The sequence below is a fragment of the Rhinopithecus bieti genome, unplaced genomic scaffold, assembly GCF_001698545.2.
Source record: "Rhinopithecus bieti isolate Rb0 unplaced genomic scaffold, ASM169854v2 scaffold_9581, whole genome shotgun sequence".
NCBI lineage: Eukaryota > Metazoa > Chordata > Mammalia > Primates > Cercopithecidae > Rhinopithecus > Rhinopithecus bieti.
The window spans coordinates 2076394-2094430 of NW_016806413.1; the positions used below are offsets into that span (position 1 = coordinate 2076394).

At 42.0% G+C, this 18037-nt stretch overlaps 1 protein-coding gene across 1 annotated transcript in view; it reads left to right on the forward strand.

Moving 5' to 3' along the window:
• Positions 1 to 11092, forward strand: part of LOC108532319 (zinc finger protein 852) — a 15338-nt gene extending 4246 nt beyond the window's left edge. Inside the window, 5 exon segments of the mRNA XM_017876316.1 lie at positions 6508 to 6599; positions 6903 to 6977; positions 6979 to 7030; positions 8907 to 10325; positions 10328 to 11092. Coding sequence (XP_017731805.1) covers positions 6585 to 6599; positions 6903 to 6977; positions 6979 to 7030; positions 8907 to 10325; positions 10328 to 10449 — 1683 coding nt within the window. The 5' untranslated portion in view covers positions 6508 to 6584 and the 3' untranslated portion in view covers positions 10450 to 11092.
• The last annotated feature ends 6945 nt before the right edge of the window (positions 11093 to 18037 follow it).

Genomic DNA, 18037 nt, shown 5'->3' on the forward strand with positions numbered 1-18037 from the left:
CCCGGCCTGGAGGCTGCACCCGGGGCGGGGTCTGCCCGTGGATCCCGCCCCGCCACGCCGAGGGGTACCTCTTCGCCCCTGGGCGTCTGGGGCAGAGAATCTGGAAAGAGTCCCGGTTTCTCCCGGCTTTATCTTTTCACCCAATTATGCGAATAAAGCGTACTTATTAGAGACAATTAGATAACACGGGAAAGTGGAGGGAAAGTGGAAGGAAAGTGGAAGAAAAGTGATAGTAGCCACCGTCCGGAAATCTTAGTCTCCAGGTCTCCTGACATTGAAAACATCTGGCATAGACTTCTCCCTTTTTCTTGTCTTATTTCACTTCCTAGCACCTGTCGCCGTCTAACATAGCATATATTTGTTTATTGGTTGATCTTCCCATAAGCCCCTTGCCAGGGCAGTGCTTTTTGTCTGCTTTATTAATTGTTGTTACCTTAGTGTATGGGACATAGTAGGTGCTCCTAGAAGGTGTTTGTTAAATTAATGAAAGAAGGAATATCTAAACTGGGAGACAAGAAGAATTGACGGTTTTAATGTCTTTTTTTTTTTTTTTTTTTTTTTTTAATGCCCCATTGCCAAGTTAAGAATGTAAGAGTGACCTTGAGCCTGGAACATTTCCTTGCAGAGTTAGAGCCCTCACAGCCTGTGCTGCTGCATTTAATGCCTCCTGTCTTTCACTGTTTCAGGCTTCATGTCTACTCCTTTGTTGTGTTTAATCTCTTAAGTCAGTGGCCTTAATTCATTCTCTCAGCTTTCTGTATTTCACACCCCATGGGAGTGGGGAGGGTGGATTGAGATCTTTCTTCCTTACTAAGTGGGGTGTGTGCATCACACCAGCCCTATTGCTGTGGAGTGGATGTGCTCGCTCTGGGGGATCTTTGCATTGCAGGAGGCTGGATCTTGTGCCCTGTTTCTCCTTTTACTGTAAGTTTACACTGTTTCTCTTGGGGCCTCATGTGGTTGGTGTCTGTCCTCAGCGACCTCAGATCATGTGCTGTCCCTTCCTTGATGGCCTTTTTTAAATCTTGGCAGCACAGCCTGACCACTTGGTGAATTGTGGAACAGCCATGGTGATGCACAAGGATCTAATATGTTCCTTTTAGGTGCTGTATGGCATTTCATCATATAAAAATGCTACTTTTATTTAGCCATATTGATGGACAAGTAGGTTGAATCCAGTATTATGTTATTACAGAGAATATTCTGGTGAATACCTGTGTAAATGTCTGAATACCCGTGCAAGTGTTTTTCAGGGCAGATTCTTACAAGTTAAATGCCTGTAGCATAAGGAATATGTCTTTTTAGTTTTACTGTGGACTTTCAAACTATCCTTCCTGTTAGCTATTACATTTCCACTTCTATTCGTGGTTTGTGTTTGGTGTTCTTTTTTTCTTTTGCTTTTATTTTGGACAGAGATTTTTTCATATTGTTGTATTCAAATATATTCACTCTTTTCATTTTGTTGTCTTAAATTCTTGCTTACACCAGGGTTCTTAGAGTCGTGTGGTTTTTTTTTTGTCTGTTTTTTAGCTTTTTTTTAAAATTTTTTTTGAGACCAAGTCTCACTCTGTGTCACCCAGGCTGGAGTGCAGTGGTGTGATATCAGCTCACTGCAACCTCCGCCTCCCTGGTTCAAGCAGTTCTCTGCCTCAGCCCTCCAAGTATCTGAGATTACAGGCGCCTGACACCACACCTGGCTTTTTGTTTTTTGTTGTTGTTGTTGTTTGTTTGTTTGTATGTTTAGTAGAGATGGGATTTCACCATCTTGGCCAGGTTGGTCTTGAACTCCTGACCTTGTGATCCACCTGCCTTGGCCTCCCAAAGTGCTGGGATTACAGGTGTGAGCCACCACGCCCGGTCAGTCTCATTGTTTCTTTTGTACTCAGCACTATATGTGCCTCACAAAGTGTATTTCTCCCTTTTAGGTGGAGATTTTAATAAGGTAATGAAGCAAGGATTCAGGCCTGGGTAGCACTGCTGAGCTAAGTTCTCGTTTGTGGTTACTGACATTTGGTCTTTGTCTCTGTAAGCAAGCACAGCTGCTGGCACAGGTTAATTTTACAGGTGCTGGGGCTCTTTAAAAGAAGGTCTTGCTGCTGTAAGTAGACAGGGATTGTAATCAATTTAATCTACTTGAGCAATCAGACAGTTTTACAGCCTCCTGGCCTGCAGCCTGTTTCTTCCTAAACTCTGTGTGGATTGCAGTCACCTAGTTAGTTAAAACCAGCTCCTGACAGACTCCAGCAACTTATAGATGAACCTGAGTGAACTCTTCTCATTACATGCTAAAGTCTCCACCTGGGAGTAGCTATAGCTTCATTACCATAACTCGTGACTTAGGTGCTGGCATCATGACTGCGTCTGTACCACTGGGACCCCTCCTATACATGGGATAATGTAGCCTCTCCCCTCTCCATTGCTCCATAAAACTCTCCTATTTCCCTCGGAGAGATACTGCTTTGGAAAATATTCCCAGTGTCCTCCTTACTTACGCCAAGTAATAAAACTCCTATTGATCCAAACTTGCATACTCACAGTTGTTTGTTACTCGCCGGGTGAATGAACCCCCAATTTTTTTTTTAAGGTAACACTGTAGTGACACTATCTCTGTCATATATCAAACTTATAAAATTAGCTGGGCATGGTGTTGCATGCCTGTAATCCCAGCTACTCGGAAGGCTGAGGCTGGAGAATCACTTGAATCCAGGAGGCGGAGGTTGCAGTGAGCAGAGATCTCCCCACTGCACTCCAGCCTCTGCGACAGAGCAAGACTCCGTCTCCATAGAAACAAAAAAACAAATCTTACATATGTGTATAAGCCTGTGTCAGGATTCTGTACTTTTCCTTTTATCTACGGTTTGCATATTTCTTCAGTAATACGTGCTGTGTTAAGTACTACAGCTTCATATTAAACCTTATTGTCTGGTAGAACAAAACTTTCCACATCTAAAAAGTTTTCTTGACTATTATTTTACTCATTCATTTGAATTTTAGAAGATGCTTATCAAGCTCTAAGAAAAATTACATTGTGATTGGCTGGGATTTTGTTGACTTTGCATATTAATTTAGAAAAAATGGACATCTTGAAGGAGTGTTTTCCCACACAAAATGTATTTATATCTGTTATGTCTTTTGGCAGAGTTTTCTATTTCTCCACTAAGGTCTTGTACATTTTTTATTGGCTTTATTTCTGAGTACTTTATATTTTTATTGCTATTGTATTAATTCATTTCTGATTGGTTGCTATTGTGTTGGAAAGTTATTGAGTACATGTTGGTTACATATTCAACCTCCTGAATGTCCTATCATGTTCTACCTGTTTTTTTTGGTTCATTCTGTGTAACTTTTTAGGTGATGTTTCATATCATTCATGAGTATATTTGCTTTCATCTTTCTTGTCTATTTTCTGCATATTTTTTTCTTGTCTAATTGCATTGTCTAGGATTACATTGTTTGTTCCTATTTTTAATTGCAAAGCATTTTGTGTCTTTACCATTTAGTGTCACGTCTGTTGGAGATTTCTTTTGTCTATTCTGCATATCAGTTTAAGGATGTCTCTATTCCTGGATTGTTAAGAGTGTGCACAAAAAGAAGATATAGTTACTTAATTTTAAGAGAATACCAATACTGTAAATAGCTTTATGCCAATAAATGTGAAAAGCTAGATGAATACTTGGATTGTTTCTTCCTTCTTACTATTATGTATAATGCTGCTATGAACATTTGTGTATGAGTTTTTGTATGCACATCTATTTTATTTTATCTTGGGTATATATATAGGAGTAGAATTGCTAGGTCAATTAGTAAATGTATGTTTAACATCGTGAGGAACTGTCAGACTTTTCATAAGTGTATGCATCAATTTACATTTCCACCAGCAGTGGATAAAGTTTCAGTATCTCCACATTCTCACTGATTTTTTATTTATTTTTCTGGGACAGAGTCTTGCTCTCTCCCCTAGGCTGGAGTGCAGTGGTGTGATCTTGGCTTACTGTAGCCTCGACCTTACAGGCCCAGGCGATCTTCTTACCTCAGCCTCCTGGGTAGCAGGGACCACAAGGTGCGTGCCACCAGGCCCAGCTAATTTTTTGTATTTTTTGTAGAGATAGGATTTTGCCATGTTGCCTAGGCTGGTCTTGAATTCCTGGACTCAAGCAATCCCCTCACCTTGGCCTCCCATGATTGCTTATTATTGGATTTTTGTTTTAGCCACCTTACTGGGTATGAAGTACTATCTTATTGTTCTGTTAATCTGCATTCCCTGATGACTATCCTGTGTACTTATTAGACATTTTAATATTTTCTTTGGAGAAATGTCAATTCAGACCCTTTGGCCATTTTTATTTTTGAGATGGAGTCTCATTCTGTCACCCAGGCTGGAGTTTAGTGATGCAATCTCAGCTCACCGCAACCTCTGCCTCCTAGGTTCAAGTGATTCTACTGCCTCAGCCTCCCGAGTAGCTGGGATTACAGGCATGTGCCACCATGCCTGGCTAATTTTGTATTTTAGTAGAGACGAGGTTTCGCCATGTTGGCCAGGCTGGTCTCAAACTCCTGACCTCAGGTGATCTACCTGCCTTGGCCTCCCAAAGTGCTGGGATTATAGGCATGATCCACTGTGCCCTGGCCCTATTTTAAAATTTATTGTTTTTTTCTTTTTATTATTGAGTTGTAATATATAAAGAATATAAACATATATTCTGTCTATATCTTTATTTAAATAATATAATATATATTTAAAGAATATATATATTAATAACATAAATATATATATTTTATATATTATAGATTACAAGTCTTTATCAGATACATGATTAGCCAGTGTTTCTTCCAGTCTGTGGGATGGCTTTTCACTTTCACTTTCTTCTTATTTTGTTACAAGAGGTTTCCTTTTGTGTAAAGTCCAATTTATTTATTTTTTCCTTGTTTTCATATGTTGGTGTGCATGTGGCAATGAATCCATTGAATGTCACAAAGACTTATACCTAGTTTCTTATAAGAGTTTTAGAGTTTTAGTTTAGTTTTTTTTTTTTTTTTTTTTTTTTTGACATAGAATACTCTGTTGCCCAGGCATGGAGCTTCAATGGACAGATTCCTTGGCTCACTTGCAACCTCTGGCCTCCCACGTTCAACAATTCTGTCCTTGCTTCAGACCTCCTGAGTAACTTGGGGTTACAAGGGCCCACCACCATGCCCAGCTAGGTTTTTTCTTATTTTTAATAGAGATTTGCTTTTTGCCTGTGGGTTGGGGCCAGGCTGGTCTTCGAACCCCTGACCACAGGTGATTCACCTGCCTCGGCCTCCCCAAAGTGCTGGGATTACACGTGTGAGCCACTGCACCGGCAAGGTTTAGTTCTTATATGTAGGTCTTTGATCTTTTAGAAGTATATTTTATAGATGGAGTGAGTAGAGGCACCATCTTCATTATTTTGCAGGTGCATATCCACTTGGTCTCAGCCACCATTTGTTGAAAAGATCATTCTTTTCCACTTTTGAATATCTTGGCACCATTGTTGTAAAATAATGATAGAGATGTATGAGGTTTTAATTTCTGGACTCTTAATTCTAATCCATTGACTATATAGTCTATTCTTATGCCAGGGGAAGCAATTACATTGAAGACTTTGTTCTGTAGGAAGTATTGGAAATTGAGAAGTTTGGTCCTTCAACTTATTCCTCCTTTTTTCAAGAAGAATTGTGATTGTATGGGTCCTTGAGTTTCCACATAATTTTAGGGAATCGCTTTTGGACTTTCTAAAAAGATGCCCCCTGGGAATCGATAGGGATTGTGTACAACCTGTAGATGAGGTTTTGGGAATATCAATGACTTGTGTTTGAAGGAAAAGAGAGGAATTACAATGTTTTGGCCAGTGTGTGAATTCATTGACATAACTTGGGAAATCCAGAGAGGAAGGCAATAAGGAACATTGCCATGTTAGACACTGAACTTAAGGTGTTGCAGGCCCCACCCAAGTGAAATGTCCATAGGCAACAGGAGGCATGTCGGTCGGTAGGGGTCTAGGAGAGAAGTAAGATACTGTGAGAGGCAGTAATTAAAGAAATGAGAGTTGGTCAGATTGCTGGATGGAAAGAACAAGGAGCACTGGGCCCTCGAGTTTTAAGGGGGTCTATAATGAGAGAGGCAGAGCAGGAAGAGGAACCATGGGCATGAGAACCACAACTATTGAGGGGAAAATCAGGGCTGGTGGTGCTAGGGATTAGGCCATGGGGAGAGAGAGTGTGGACAGGAATAGCTTCCTTGAAAAAGGTTTGATGAGAGTGAGAGCTTGGAGGAACACCCAGTTCTTAGCTTGCATACGCGACCTTGCTACTGTGCCCTCCAGGGAAAATTAATCACAGCACTCTTAGGGATAATGCCTTATGGAAGAGGTTAAGAGTCGTGTGTGTGGAGGTGTCTGGGTTCTCTTGAATCCACTTATTGGAAATAGCTCTTATGGGAGCCGGAAGCAGGGCTTGTCCCACTCATAGCTTTCTTTCCTCCCTCAGCTCAATGTGCTTCTCCAGTTCCTACCCTTACTCAGGTGGTGAATTCAGGAGACCAGGCAGGGGCAACTGTATTTCGGATGGTCAGGCCCCAGGTGAGCTTGGTTCTTTGTGTTTTTACCACATCCCCATTAGTCTGGTCCAGGAATGGCTAGAGGTCTCACCCCCAGGACTCTGCCCCATCTAAGACTGTTCCTATGGCTCTCCTGCCTCATTGCTTCCCCTGGAGGTAATGGACTCTATCTTGCCCTGGACTTGTCATTTTTGAGGTGTCATCTCAGCTCCTCTCTCCCACAGTTTTGCCCATGAAGAGCCCATACCCTGTGCCCTCTGCACCCCTGATGACTCTACCTTTCAGGCTGTGAATGTTACTGAGCGATCGGAGCTTGTCATTCCAGGATACTGTAGCGTATGAGGACCTGTGTGTGGACTATACTCAGAAGAAATGGAAAGGTCCCGCACTCAGTCAGATGAGCCCTGCAGTGGAACATGATGCCGGGAAATGACCGTAGCATGGCCTCCTTGGGTAATAGATTCTGTTTCCTAGTCACTTAAGAGTCTGCATGCTGCACATTCTCTTTTCTATATTCCTTGTCTCTTTAAGCTTTTTACTATGAAAATTTCCAAACATAGATAAACTAGAGTGAATAATATAGGGACCCTGTCTGCATTCATCACTGAGATTCAACAATGATCAGCATTCTCTTCACCTCATTATGAATTGATACAGTGTGGTTTAGGTAGGGCTTCTTAGTTGTAAGGAATAGAGAGCCATTCAAGTTATTGTTAAATAAGGAGCTGTGAGTCATTGGCTTAAAGGAATGAGAACCCGGAAGAAACTGATCAGCCAGACCAGACTGTGGGAAGCAGGGCCTTGACTCAGGGCAGCCTGGGAGCCTGAGCAGCAAAAGCAAATGCATGTTGATGCCTGTGTTCCAGTGTGAATGTAATACAGCTGCTCTCGGTGTATCTGTTTTCTCTCTGCTTGTCCTCCTCCTGCTGCCCATTTTCTTCACTGTGAATCTTTTGTCCTTTTCATAGCTCTTTCCTAATTGTACTTCCTGTTCCCTTATATTTGTTGCTTGCTCTGTCTCCTAATGGCTTGACTTCTCTCCATGTGTCACTTCAGATTCCACTGCCACTCATAATTTTGCCCTACTTTCAGTTCCAAACTTCCTTAGAAACAGATTCCTTTTGCTATAGCCATTACCCATCATCTCAGTTGGGCAGAGCTTTGGCCCAGGCCATGGCAGAGGCTGAAGACCAACCTACAGATAAGCTGCCCTTGGATCTAGTACCTGGTTCTGGTCCATTCACTTGCGGTCCATCATGGGATGTTCAGGGTCACTTGCCACAAAGCATGGTTGCCTAAGTGTTCCTCTCTGCAAAGACTGGGGCAGTGCAGTTTCCTGGGAGGGCTTCTTGGCAGGGCAGGTGCTGTGATTGATTCGTATAGGGCAGTAGCCAACTCTGGAAAGGGTGGGCTTAGGAATCACTCACCCAGATATCTTAAACTTTTCATAGGCTAACTGGCATGATGGCTGTGGCCCCAATTCAGATGTGATTGAAAGGAACCCACATATTGGTGTTTTTCCTTGGCCATGATTGCTCTGCCTTCTCCCAGATTTTGTATTCAGAATTCCAAAAGGCAAATATTTACCTGTTCAGTTCCTTTATATTCTAGAGAATCAAAGAAATTTAATTTATATTTTAAATGATTGATGTCCCTCTTATCTTTTCTGGGAGTACACAACTGGTAGGAACCAGGCCAATGCTCTGAGGGCCAGTGGCATCCCCACTTTTAGAAATCTGCTGTCTCCATCAATACTGCCGTCCAGCTTTTCTTAACCGATAGCTTCTCCGAATCTCATTACTGTCCTGTCATACAACATCTCTCCTTTTGTATGCTTTCCTAATCATACCCTCATAGTAGAAATTTCTCAACTCATTCCCATCTTTTCCTTGTCTCTTTCTTGTATTTGACTTGAGGTATTTGCCATCCTTCCCTCTCCCAACGTCTTTTCTGAGAACCATGGAACCATATAATGTCATGGTTGGAAGGGAACTCAAAGTTTACCATTTTGCTAAAGAGACATGATGTGAGAGTGACTTATATAAGATCACAGCATGCTTTGCAATCCAGTCCCTTGCTTTCCAATGGCCTTTCTGACTTGGCTGTGCTGGCTCGATATCTTTTTTCCACCCTCCTCCACTGACTATCTTCTTCCTTGTTTTTCTATCCCTAAGATACAATTGAGCATTTTGCTCTTGTTTTTAATGTGTCATCTCATTTCTTAACCATAATGTGACTTTTTTTCAGGTACATTAGCTCTTTATGATTCTGTTTCTTCAACAGGAAAAGAAATGAGTAAAAGTTGTCGTCTCTTTTCTTTTGGCAGCAGGTAGGAACATGATGGAGAGTTCGGAGTTGATTCCGAAGCAGGAAATTTTTAAAGGATCAGAGTCATCTAATAGCACATCAGGGGGACTCTTTGGGGTGGTTCCTGGGGAAGCAGAGATTGGAGATGTTTGTGAAGATACCTTCAAAGACTTAGAAGGACATACCACAAATGAAGAAGGGAGCAGACTAGAAAGTGATTTCTTGGAAATAACAGATGAAGATAAGAAAAAATGCACAAAAGACAGATATGAGGAATATAAGGAAGTTGGGGAACATCCACATCTGTCTTCCAGTCCTGCTGAACATGAAGGAGTTTTAAAGGGACAGAAATCCTATCGATGTGATGAATGTGGCAAAGCTTTTTATTGGAGTTCTCACCTTATTGGCCATCAGAGAATCCACACTGGAGAGAAACCCTATGAGTGTAATGAGTGTGGGAAGACCTTCAGGCAAACCTCCCAGCTCATTGTTCATCTCAGAACCCACACAGGGGAAAAACCCTATGAATGCAGTGAGTGTGGAAAGGCGTACAGGCACAGCTCCCATCTCATTCAACATCAGAGACTCCATAATGGGGAGAAACCCTATAAATGTAATGAATGTACAAAAGCTTTTAATCAGAGCTGCAAACTCTTCGACCACCAGAGAACCCATACTGGGGAGAAACCTTATGAATGTAAGGAGTGTGGGGCAGCCTTTAGTCGCAGTAAAAATCTTGTTCGACATCAGGTTCTGCACACTGGTAAGAAACCTTATAAGTGTGATGAATGTGGGAGAGCTTTCTGTTCCAATAGAAATCTCATTGACCATCAGAGAACCCACACTGGAGAGAAGCCTTATGAGTGTAGTGAATGTGGTAAAGCCTTTAGTCGGAGTAAATGTCTTATTCGACATCAGAGCCTCCACACTGGGGAAAAGCCATACAAATGTAGTGAATGTGGGAAAGCCTTCAATCAGATCTCTCAACTTGTTGAGCATGAGCGAATTCATACTGGAGAAAAACCATTTAAATGTAGCGAGTGTGGTAAGGCATTCAGTCTGAGTAAATGTCTTATTCGGCACCAGAGACTTCACACAGGTGAGAAGCCCTATAAATGCAATGAGTGTGGAAAATCCTTCAGTCAAAACTCATACCTCATTATACACCAGAGAGTTCACACTGGTGAGAAACCCTATGAATGTCATGAGTGTGGGAAGGCCTTCAGTTATAATTCTAGTCTTATGGTACATCAGAGAACCCATACTGGGGAAAAACCCTATAAATGCAATGATTGTGGGAAAGCTTTTAGTGACAGCTCACAGCTTATTGTGCACCAGAGAGTCCACACTGGAGAGAAACCTTATGAATGTAGTCAATGTGGGAAAGCCTTTAGTCAGCGTTCCACTTTTAATCACCACCAGCGAACTCACACTGGAGAGAAGCCCTCAGGTCTGTCTTGGTCATCATCTTAAGGCATGGTTCTCTGAGACAGAGAGCAAAGACCTTTGAGTTAAGCTTTCTTTATAAGAAGGATGTTGATCATGGTCTCCTTGGAGACCACTAATCACAGTGGTGACCATACCCTACTTGCTTTTCCTTCGGTCACTAAGGTGGGAGAGTAGGTGCAAGTTAGTCTGATCCTTACTTAGGAAATTAGGGATTACATCTGTCATTAACTTGTAGGTTTCCTTCTTTCTCTTAAAAAACTATTTTAAAAAATCTGTCTTATTAGTATACATTCCATAATCAGATTCTGCATTTGAAGAACAGCAGTTGTATTATCTTTATTCTATTGCAGTTCCTCCACTGGACCATTTACGTAAAGTCACTTTTAAAGTCATTCTACAACATTGTTCTTCCCTGCTCCTTGGCTATCTCCTTCCACAGCTATTTTTAAAATTTGTACTGTAAGCTACATCCTCTCACCATTTTTGTGTTTTCTAGCTAGAAAACTTTTTCTTCCTGTTTACTAATCACTTCCATCACAATGTTCAAGATTTATGCCATCTCTGAAAGACATTCTTCTTCAAATAGTTGTTTGTTTAGTTTATACTTCTATTGATTTGGCCTTAATGCTTTAAATTAGCTGGTGCTATGATGTATAACTGTTAAATGTTTTTGTAAATTGTTCTCAACTTACAATGTGATATGTGTATCATATATATACAGAGTATACACATATATAGTTGTGTATGTGTATACTTTCTTTTTTTGTTTTTTGTTTTTTTTTTGAGACAGAGTCTCAGTCTTGCTCTTGTTGCCCAGGCTGGAGTGCAGTGGTGCAATCTTGGCTCACCAAAACCTCTGCTTCTCGGGTTCAAGTGGTTCTTCTGCCTCAGCCTCCCGAGTAGCTGGGATTACAGGCATGCACCACCATGCATGGCTAATTTTTTTATTTTTTTTTATTTTTAGTAGAGATGGGGCTTCTCTATGTTGGTCAGGCTGGTCTGAAACTCCCAACCTCGGGTGGTCTGCCCGCCTCGACCTCCCAGTGTGCTGGGATTATAGCTGTGAGCCACTGCATCCAGCTGCATATGTGTATACTTTCATACCAGCTTGTAAGCTTCTGAGATCAGGTATGGTATCTATTTATTTTAGTATATACATAATAGTTTGAGTATGCTAGTTATTAAATAAGTTTTAAAATTCAAATTGAGCCATCATTAACATGGGCACAGGCTCCCCTCTCCCCATCACATCCACTGCACTAGAAGCTTCTAAAGAAGGAAGTAGGCTGGGTGCAGTGGCTCGTGCCTGTAATCCCAGCACTTTGGGAGGCCGAGGTGGGCAGATCATGAGGTCAGGAGATTGAGACCATCCTGGCTAACATGGTGAAACCCCATCTCTACTAAAAATACAAAAAATTAGCCGGGCATGGTGGTGGGCACTTGTAGTCCCAGCTACTTGGGAGGCTGAGGCAGGAGAATGGCATGAACCCAGGAGGCAGAGCTTGCAGTGAGCCAAGATCTCTCCACTGCACTTCAGCCTGGGTGACAGAGTAAGACTCCATCTCAGAAAAAAAAAAAAAGAAATGAAGTGGCATCATAGTATATCACATATAAAGGCTCATGTAGCCCTGGAAGTCTTAAAGAGCTAATGGATTTGTGTGTGAATGAGTATCTGTTTATCTAGGTATTGGGTTGGGCAGATATCCTACTGATAACATACTTTGACCTGCACACTTATTCCATTTCTGAACTATTTGACTGCATCCTGCTTCCTAAATAAAAGTTACNCAGTGAGCCAAGATCTCTCCACTGCACTTCAGCCTGGGTGACAGAGTAAGACTCCATCTCAGAAAAAAAAAAAAAGAAATGAAGTGGCATCATAGTATATCACATATAAAGGCTCATGTAGCCCTGGAAGTCTTAAAGAGCTAATGGATTTGTGTGTGAATGAGTATCTGTTTATCTAGGTATTGGGTTGGGCAGATATCCTACTGATAACATACTTTGACCTGCACACTTATTCCATTTCTGAACTATTTGACTGCATCCTGCTTCCTAAATAAAAGTTACAGTTGGCCGGACACAGTGGCTCACGCCTGTAATCCCAGCACTTTGGGAAGCCGAGGTGGGCAGATCACTTGATGTCAGGAGTTCGAGACCAGCCTGGCCAACACGGTGAAACCCTGTCTGTACTAAAAATACAAAAATTAACAAAGTGTGGTGGCGGGCACCTGTAATCCCAGTTACTTGGTAGGCTGAGGCAGGAGAATCGCTTGCATCTGGGAGGCAGAGGTTGTAATGAGCTGAGATCGTGCCACTGCACTCTAGCCTGGGTGACAGAGTGAGACTACATCTCAAAAACAAAAAAACAAAAAACACCTTACAGTCAAAATTTACTGCAAGAAGACTTGACTTTCATGGCTGTAATATAGATGATTGAAAATTTCAACTAGTAGCATTCCTGGATGATTAGAATTCAGAGTGATGAGGTTTTTGGTAAAATAGTAGTATCAAACTAATCAGTTTTCCATATCAGCTAGTCCTTTCTCACTACAACTGCTGTCTTAATTTCAAGATGAGAACCGTGCCTTAATTATCTTCCAGACCATCTTTCCTTCTGCAAAGACATAAGAAACAAGAAATATTCTCAGAGTATTTTCTTTCCTTCTGCAGTCCTATGTCAGTCCATGAGCTTGAACCACCTTTCCTTCCACCCTTGCAATAATGGCCCAGTGCTGGTGGACCTTTGACTCTAATGTTCACCCTGTTCTCTTTGCATCCCCGAGACCTTTCTTTTTTTTTTTTTTGAGATGGAGTCTCACCCTGTTGCCCAGGCTGGAGTGCAGTGGCACGATCTCTGCTCACTGAAAGCTCTGCCTTCCAGGTTCATGCCATTCTTCTGCCTCAGCCTCCTGAGTAGCTGGGACTACAGGCGCCCACCACCACGCCCGGCTAATTTTTTTGTATTTTTAGTGAAGACGGGGTTTCACCATGTTAGTCAGGATGATTTTGATCTCCTGACCTTGTGATCCACCTGCCTTGGCCTCCCAAAGTGCTGGGATTACAGGCGTGAACCACCACACCTGGCCTCCATCCCCCAGACTTCTTAACAGTCTGACAGGATCCGCAGTATGACAAAGGTGGAGGAGAAGGCTAGAGGGGCAATGTCAGTCATGTAACCTGGAGGGGTGATTTTGTGAGCTGTTGTGCATGTTTCAGACAATGCAGAAGAAAGGAAAGAGAGTTGAGGATCAAGAAAATCAAAATTAAATGTGACTGGGGAGATGTCTCAAAGTTAGAAAGGATTACTGGGGGCCTAAAGTTTTTCAGGGCCTTTAGAAATTACTGAACTTGGCTGGGCACAGTGGCTCATGCCTGTAATCCTAGCACTTTGGGAGGCTGAGGCAGTCAGATCACTTGAGTCCAGGAGTTTGAGACCAGCCTGGCCAACATGGTAAAACCCCGTTTCTCCTAAAAATACAAAAATTATCTGGGTGTGGTGGTGCACGCCTATAATCCCAGCTACTTGGGAGGCTGAGGCAAGAGAAGCACTTGAACCTGGGGGACAGAGATTGCAGTGAGCCAAGAGCACACCACTGTACTCCAGCCTGGGCAACAGAGCGACAACAACAACAAAAGCACAAAACTGAACTCATGACACAGCTGGAATTTTACCATTTGTGAATATGTATTTTAAATGTTTTCGGCTTTTTTTTTTTGTATTTTTTTTCCCATTTTCCTTTAAAAGATACGCAGATAGGACTTTTTCCTCTTTAAGTGTCTTATTTTGGGAGCCTCCAGATTTCAGGGACGAGCCCCACACCATATGAGTACATGAGTTGGACATTTCTGGTTCCCTGCCCTGAGATGGACATTGCCAGTCATGTCTGCAGAACTATCCTGCCTGTTGGAAGCTGCAGTTTTACTTTCTCGTTCTTGTCTGCTCATCCCCTACCATACTAAACCTCTAGAGTGTGGGAATGTGCACCATTCCTAACTATATTAACTCACTACCACCAGTCTGGTGTGGGTGCTCAGTACAAGTGAATCCTGAAAAATCCTCAGGCTCTTGAATGGAGGAAAATTGGCTGCATTTGAAAGCCATACTTTAATTTCTATTTGGTCATTGCTAGTATAAACTTTAATTATTGATTTAAACAAATTTTATCTGGATCCAATTATGTTGATAAATTATTTTTAGGTTTAATAGTTTGTTAGATTCATTTCCTAGCTTTTCTAGGTTTATAATAAATAATGTATTTGTCTTTTAATTTGATGTCACTTACGTTGTGTATTAGCAAGAACTTCGAAAAACATGGAACAGTAGATGTCTTTCTCTTAACTCTTGGGGGAATGTTTTTAGTCTTTTGCAGTTTCGTATGGTGTTCATTGTTGGATTCTGATGTTCTGTTGCATGTAGGAAGTTTCCTTCTAATCTTAATTTCTAGAAGAAGCAGTGTAGTTTAGTGGTTAAGAGCATAGATTTTGTTCCCAGTGCCCTAGGTTCAAATCCTGAGTCCACCACTTTGTTAGGTGTGTGACCCTGGGCAGACAAGGTCTCCCTCTGTTGCTCAGGCTGGAGTGTAGTGATGTGACCATAGGTCACCTCAGCCTTGAACTCCTGGGCTCAAGGGATGCTCCTGCCTCAACCTCCCCTGTAGTTAGGAATACAGGCATGTGCCACCACGTCCTACTAAGTTTTTATTTTTATTTTTTGTAGAGATAGGGTTTCGCTGTTTTGCTCAGGTTGTTCTTGTGGTCCTGGCCTCGAACGATCATCCTGCCTTGGCTTCCCTAAGTGCTGGGAATATAGGTGTGAGTCACTATGCCTGGACTAAAAGTTTTTATTAGGATTGGTTACTATATTATATCAAGTTTACAAACTCCATTGTTGTAATTTTATGAGTTACTTTTTTTCTTTTTGTAATTCATTTTCTTGACAAGTTTGCAAATATTTGCAGTTTCCTTGTACTTTTCAAGTAAAATCTATTTGTTCATAGTGAGTTTTTATTAAGTACAGAAGTAGATTCAATTTGGTAATGCTTTGCTAGCTTTGCAAAAGAATTTGGAAAAAATTTTGTTTAACTTATTACCATGTAGAGTTTGTGTAACATGGGAATTGTTCCTTGAAGACTTGCTAAAAGTAACTGGGCCTGGTTCTTTGGGTGAGGGGATTGGGAGGGATATATCTTTAGCAACTCTTTTAGTCAGTTTGAGCTATTATAACAAAATACCTAGAGGGTGGCTTAAACAACAGACATTTATTCCTCACAGTTCTGTAGGCTTTAAAGTTCAACATCAAGATGCTAGAATGGTTGAGTGCTGGTGAGGGCTCTCTTCTGGTTTGCAGATGGCCCCCCTTTTCCTGTGTCCTCAAATTTCAGAGAGCAAGAGCACTGGTGCCTCTTCCAAGTCTTTTAAGGGCATTAGTGAGAATGAGGGTCCCATTCTCATGACCTACTCCAATCCTAGTTATTTTCCAAAGGCCCCCTACCCCCACATATAATATTTGGGATTAGGGCTTCAACATAAATATTCATTCCATAACATTCTACTCCTAGCCACTCACTCTATTCATATCCTTACATATAAAAATAAGTTTATTCCATCCTAACAGCCTCCAAAGTTTTAACTCATTCTAGTATCAACTAACATTTAAAGTCCAAAGTCTCATCTAAATATCTAAATCAGGGCCTGTTGCGGTGGCTGACGCCTGTAATCCGAGCACTTTAGGAGGCCAAGGTGGGTGGATCACGAGGTCAGGAGTTCGACACCAACCTGACCAACATGGTGAAACCCTATCTCTACTAAAAATACAAAAATTAGCCAGGCGTGATGGTGTGCACCTGTAATCCCAGCTACACGGGGAGACTGAGGCAGGAGAACCACTTGAATTCGAGAGACAGGGCTTGCAGTGAGCCAAGATTGCGCCATTGCACTCCAGCCTGGGTGACAGCGAGACTCTGTCTCAAAAATATCTAAATCAGATATGGGTAAGACCCAAGTTTTAGTTTATCCTGAGGCAAAATTCCCCTCCAGCTGTGAAACCAGACAAGTTATGTGCTTCCAAAATACAATGATGGGATAGGCATGGATTAGGTATTCCAATTCCGAAAGTGAGAAATTGGAAGGAAGAAAGGGATGATGAGGCTGGGTGTGATGGCTCATGCCTTTAATCCCAGCACTTTGGGAGGCTGAGGTGGGAGGATTGCTTGAGTTCAGGAGTTTGAGACCAGCCTGGGCAACGTAGCGAAACCTCATTTCTACAAAAATAATAAAAATAGTCGGGCATGGTGGCTTGAGCATGGTAGTTCGAGGCTACAGTGAGTTGTGATCGTACAGCACTCCAGCCTGAAACCCTGTCTCAATAAAAAATAAAAAAGGATGGGGGAGCCGGGGTATGATGGTCCCATGCGAGTCTAAAACTTAGCAAGGCAAATTTCATGAGATCTTAGGCTCATGAATAATCCTCTTTGGTCCTATACTGTCCTCTCCAGGACCCCCTGGGTGGTGGTCCTGACCCTACAGATCTGCCAGGCAGGGGTGACTCCCCCATGGCTTTTGTTGGAGACCATCTGGCCTGTGGAAACTGGGGCAGTATCCCTCATGATCTCTGAATAGCCAAGAGAAGAGTCATTCTTGTATGGAACAGTGGACATTCACAGCCTTCCTCATTCCTGGCTTCAGGACTTCAGATACAATCATATCAGAGCTAAGCGCTTCAACATATGAATTTTGGGGTCACAGTTCAGTCACTAGCAATACTTCCATTCCGCTGACCTGCAACATGTCCAGTTGCTTCTAAAAGTACTTGTCATCCACTATATTAATAACGTGCTCATTGCCAGCCTGTGAAACAAGTTGACTACTCCATACATAAGGTCATAGTTAATATGACACATGCAGGCTGAGTTGTCAGTCCTGATAAGATCCAGGGACTTGCCCAACAAGTGCAGTCCCTGGAGCTACCTGGTCCAGTAATTAGAGGAGTATTCCTGATAAAGTCAAAAATTGTCCTTGGCAGCCTCCACCTAAAATAAAGAAGCTCAATAACTGGTATGCCTGTTTGTCTATTGGAGATAACATGTATCACATCTCAGTATTATTTTGCCTCCTTTAGTTAAAATTACCCACAACACAGCCATCTCTGAATGGGGCCCTCAACAACAGCAGACTCTAGAGGCCTATCATGCATTAACATGGGCCTGCCATTAATGTAGGCCTATGGAACTACAGGTCTCATTGACTCCTACCCATATGGATTGGATACTGTGGCAACAAGAGACTGCTATCAGGGTGCACCAGGCCCTTGGCTTTTGGACATATAAATTATCCAAGATGGTTGCCATGTTGGCATTCCCTTTGAATGGCAGCTACTAACCCGCTATTGGGCTATAATGGAAACAGAACACTTGACTACTGAAGCACTGTATGTGACCTTAAGACCTGAGCTGCCTATCTCATGCAGGTATTGTTAACGAAAAATAAAAATGGAAGCCCCAGTTTAGAAACACCCTAAGGCTGACCACCTGCAACTGTGTAACCAAGACAAATCATTCTGATTTCCCTGAAATGCTGTCTCTGATCATAAATGAAATGCAAAATGTAAGCTTTACATCCTTGCCAGCATGATTCACTGAAGTTAAACCAATCAGCTATAGACCAACAAGCTTAAACAGCTCAACTTTCCCTAAAAAGAATGTA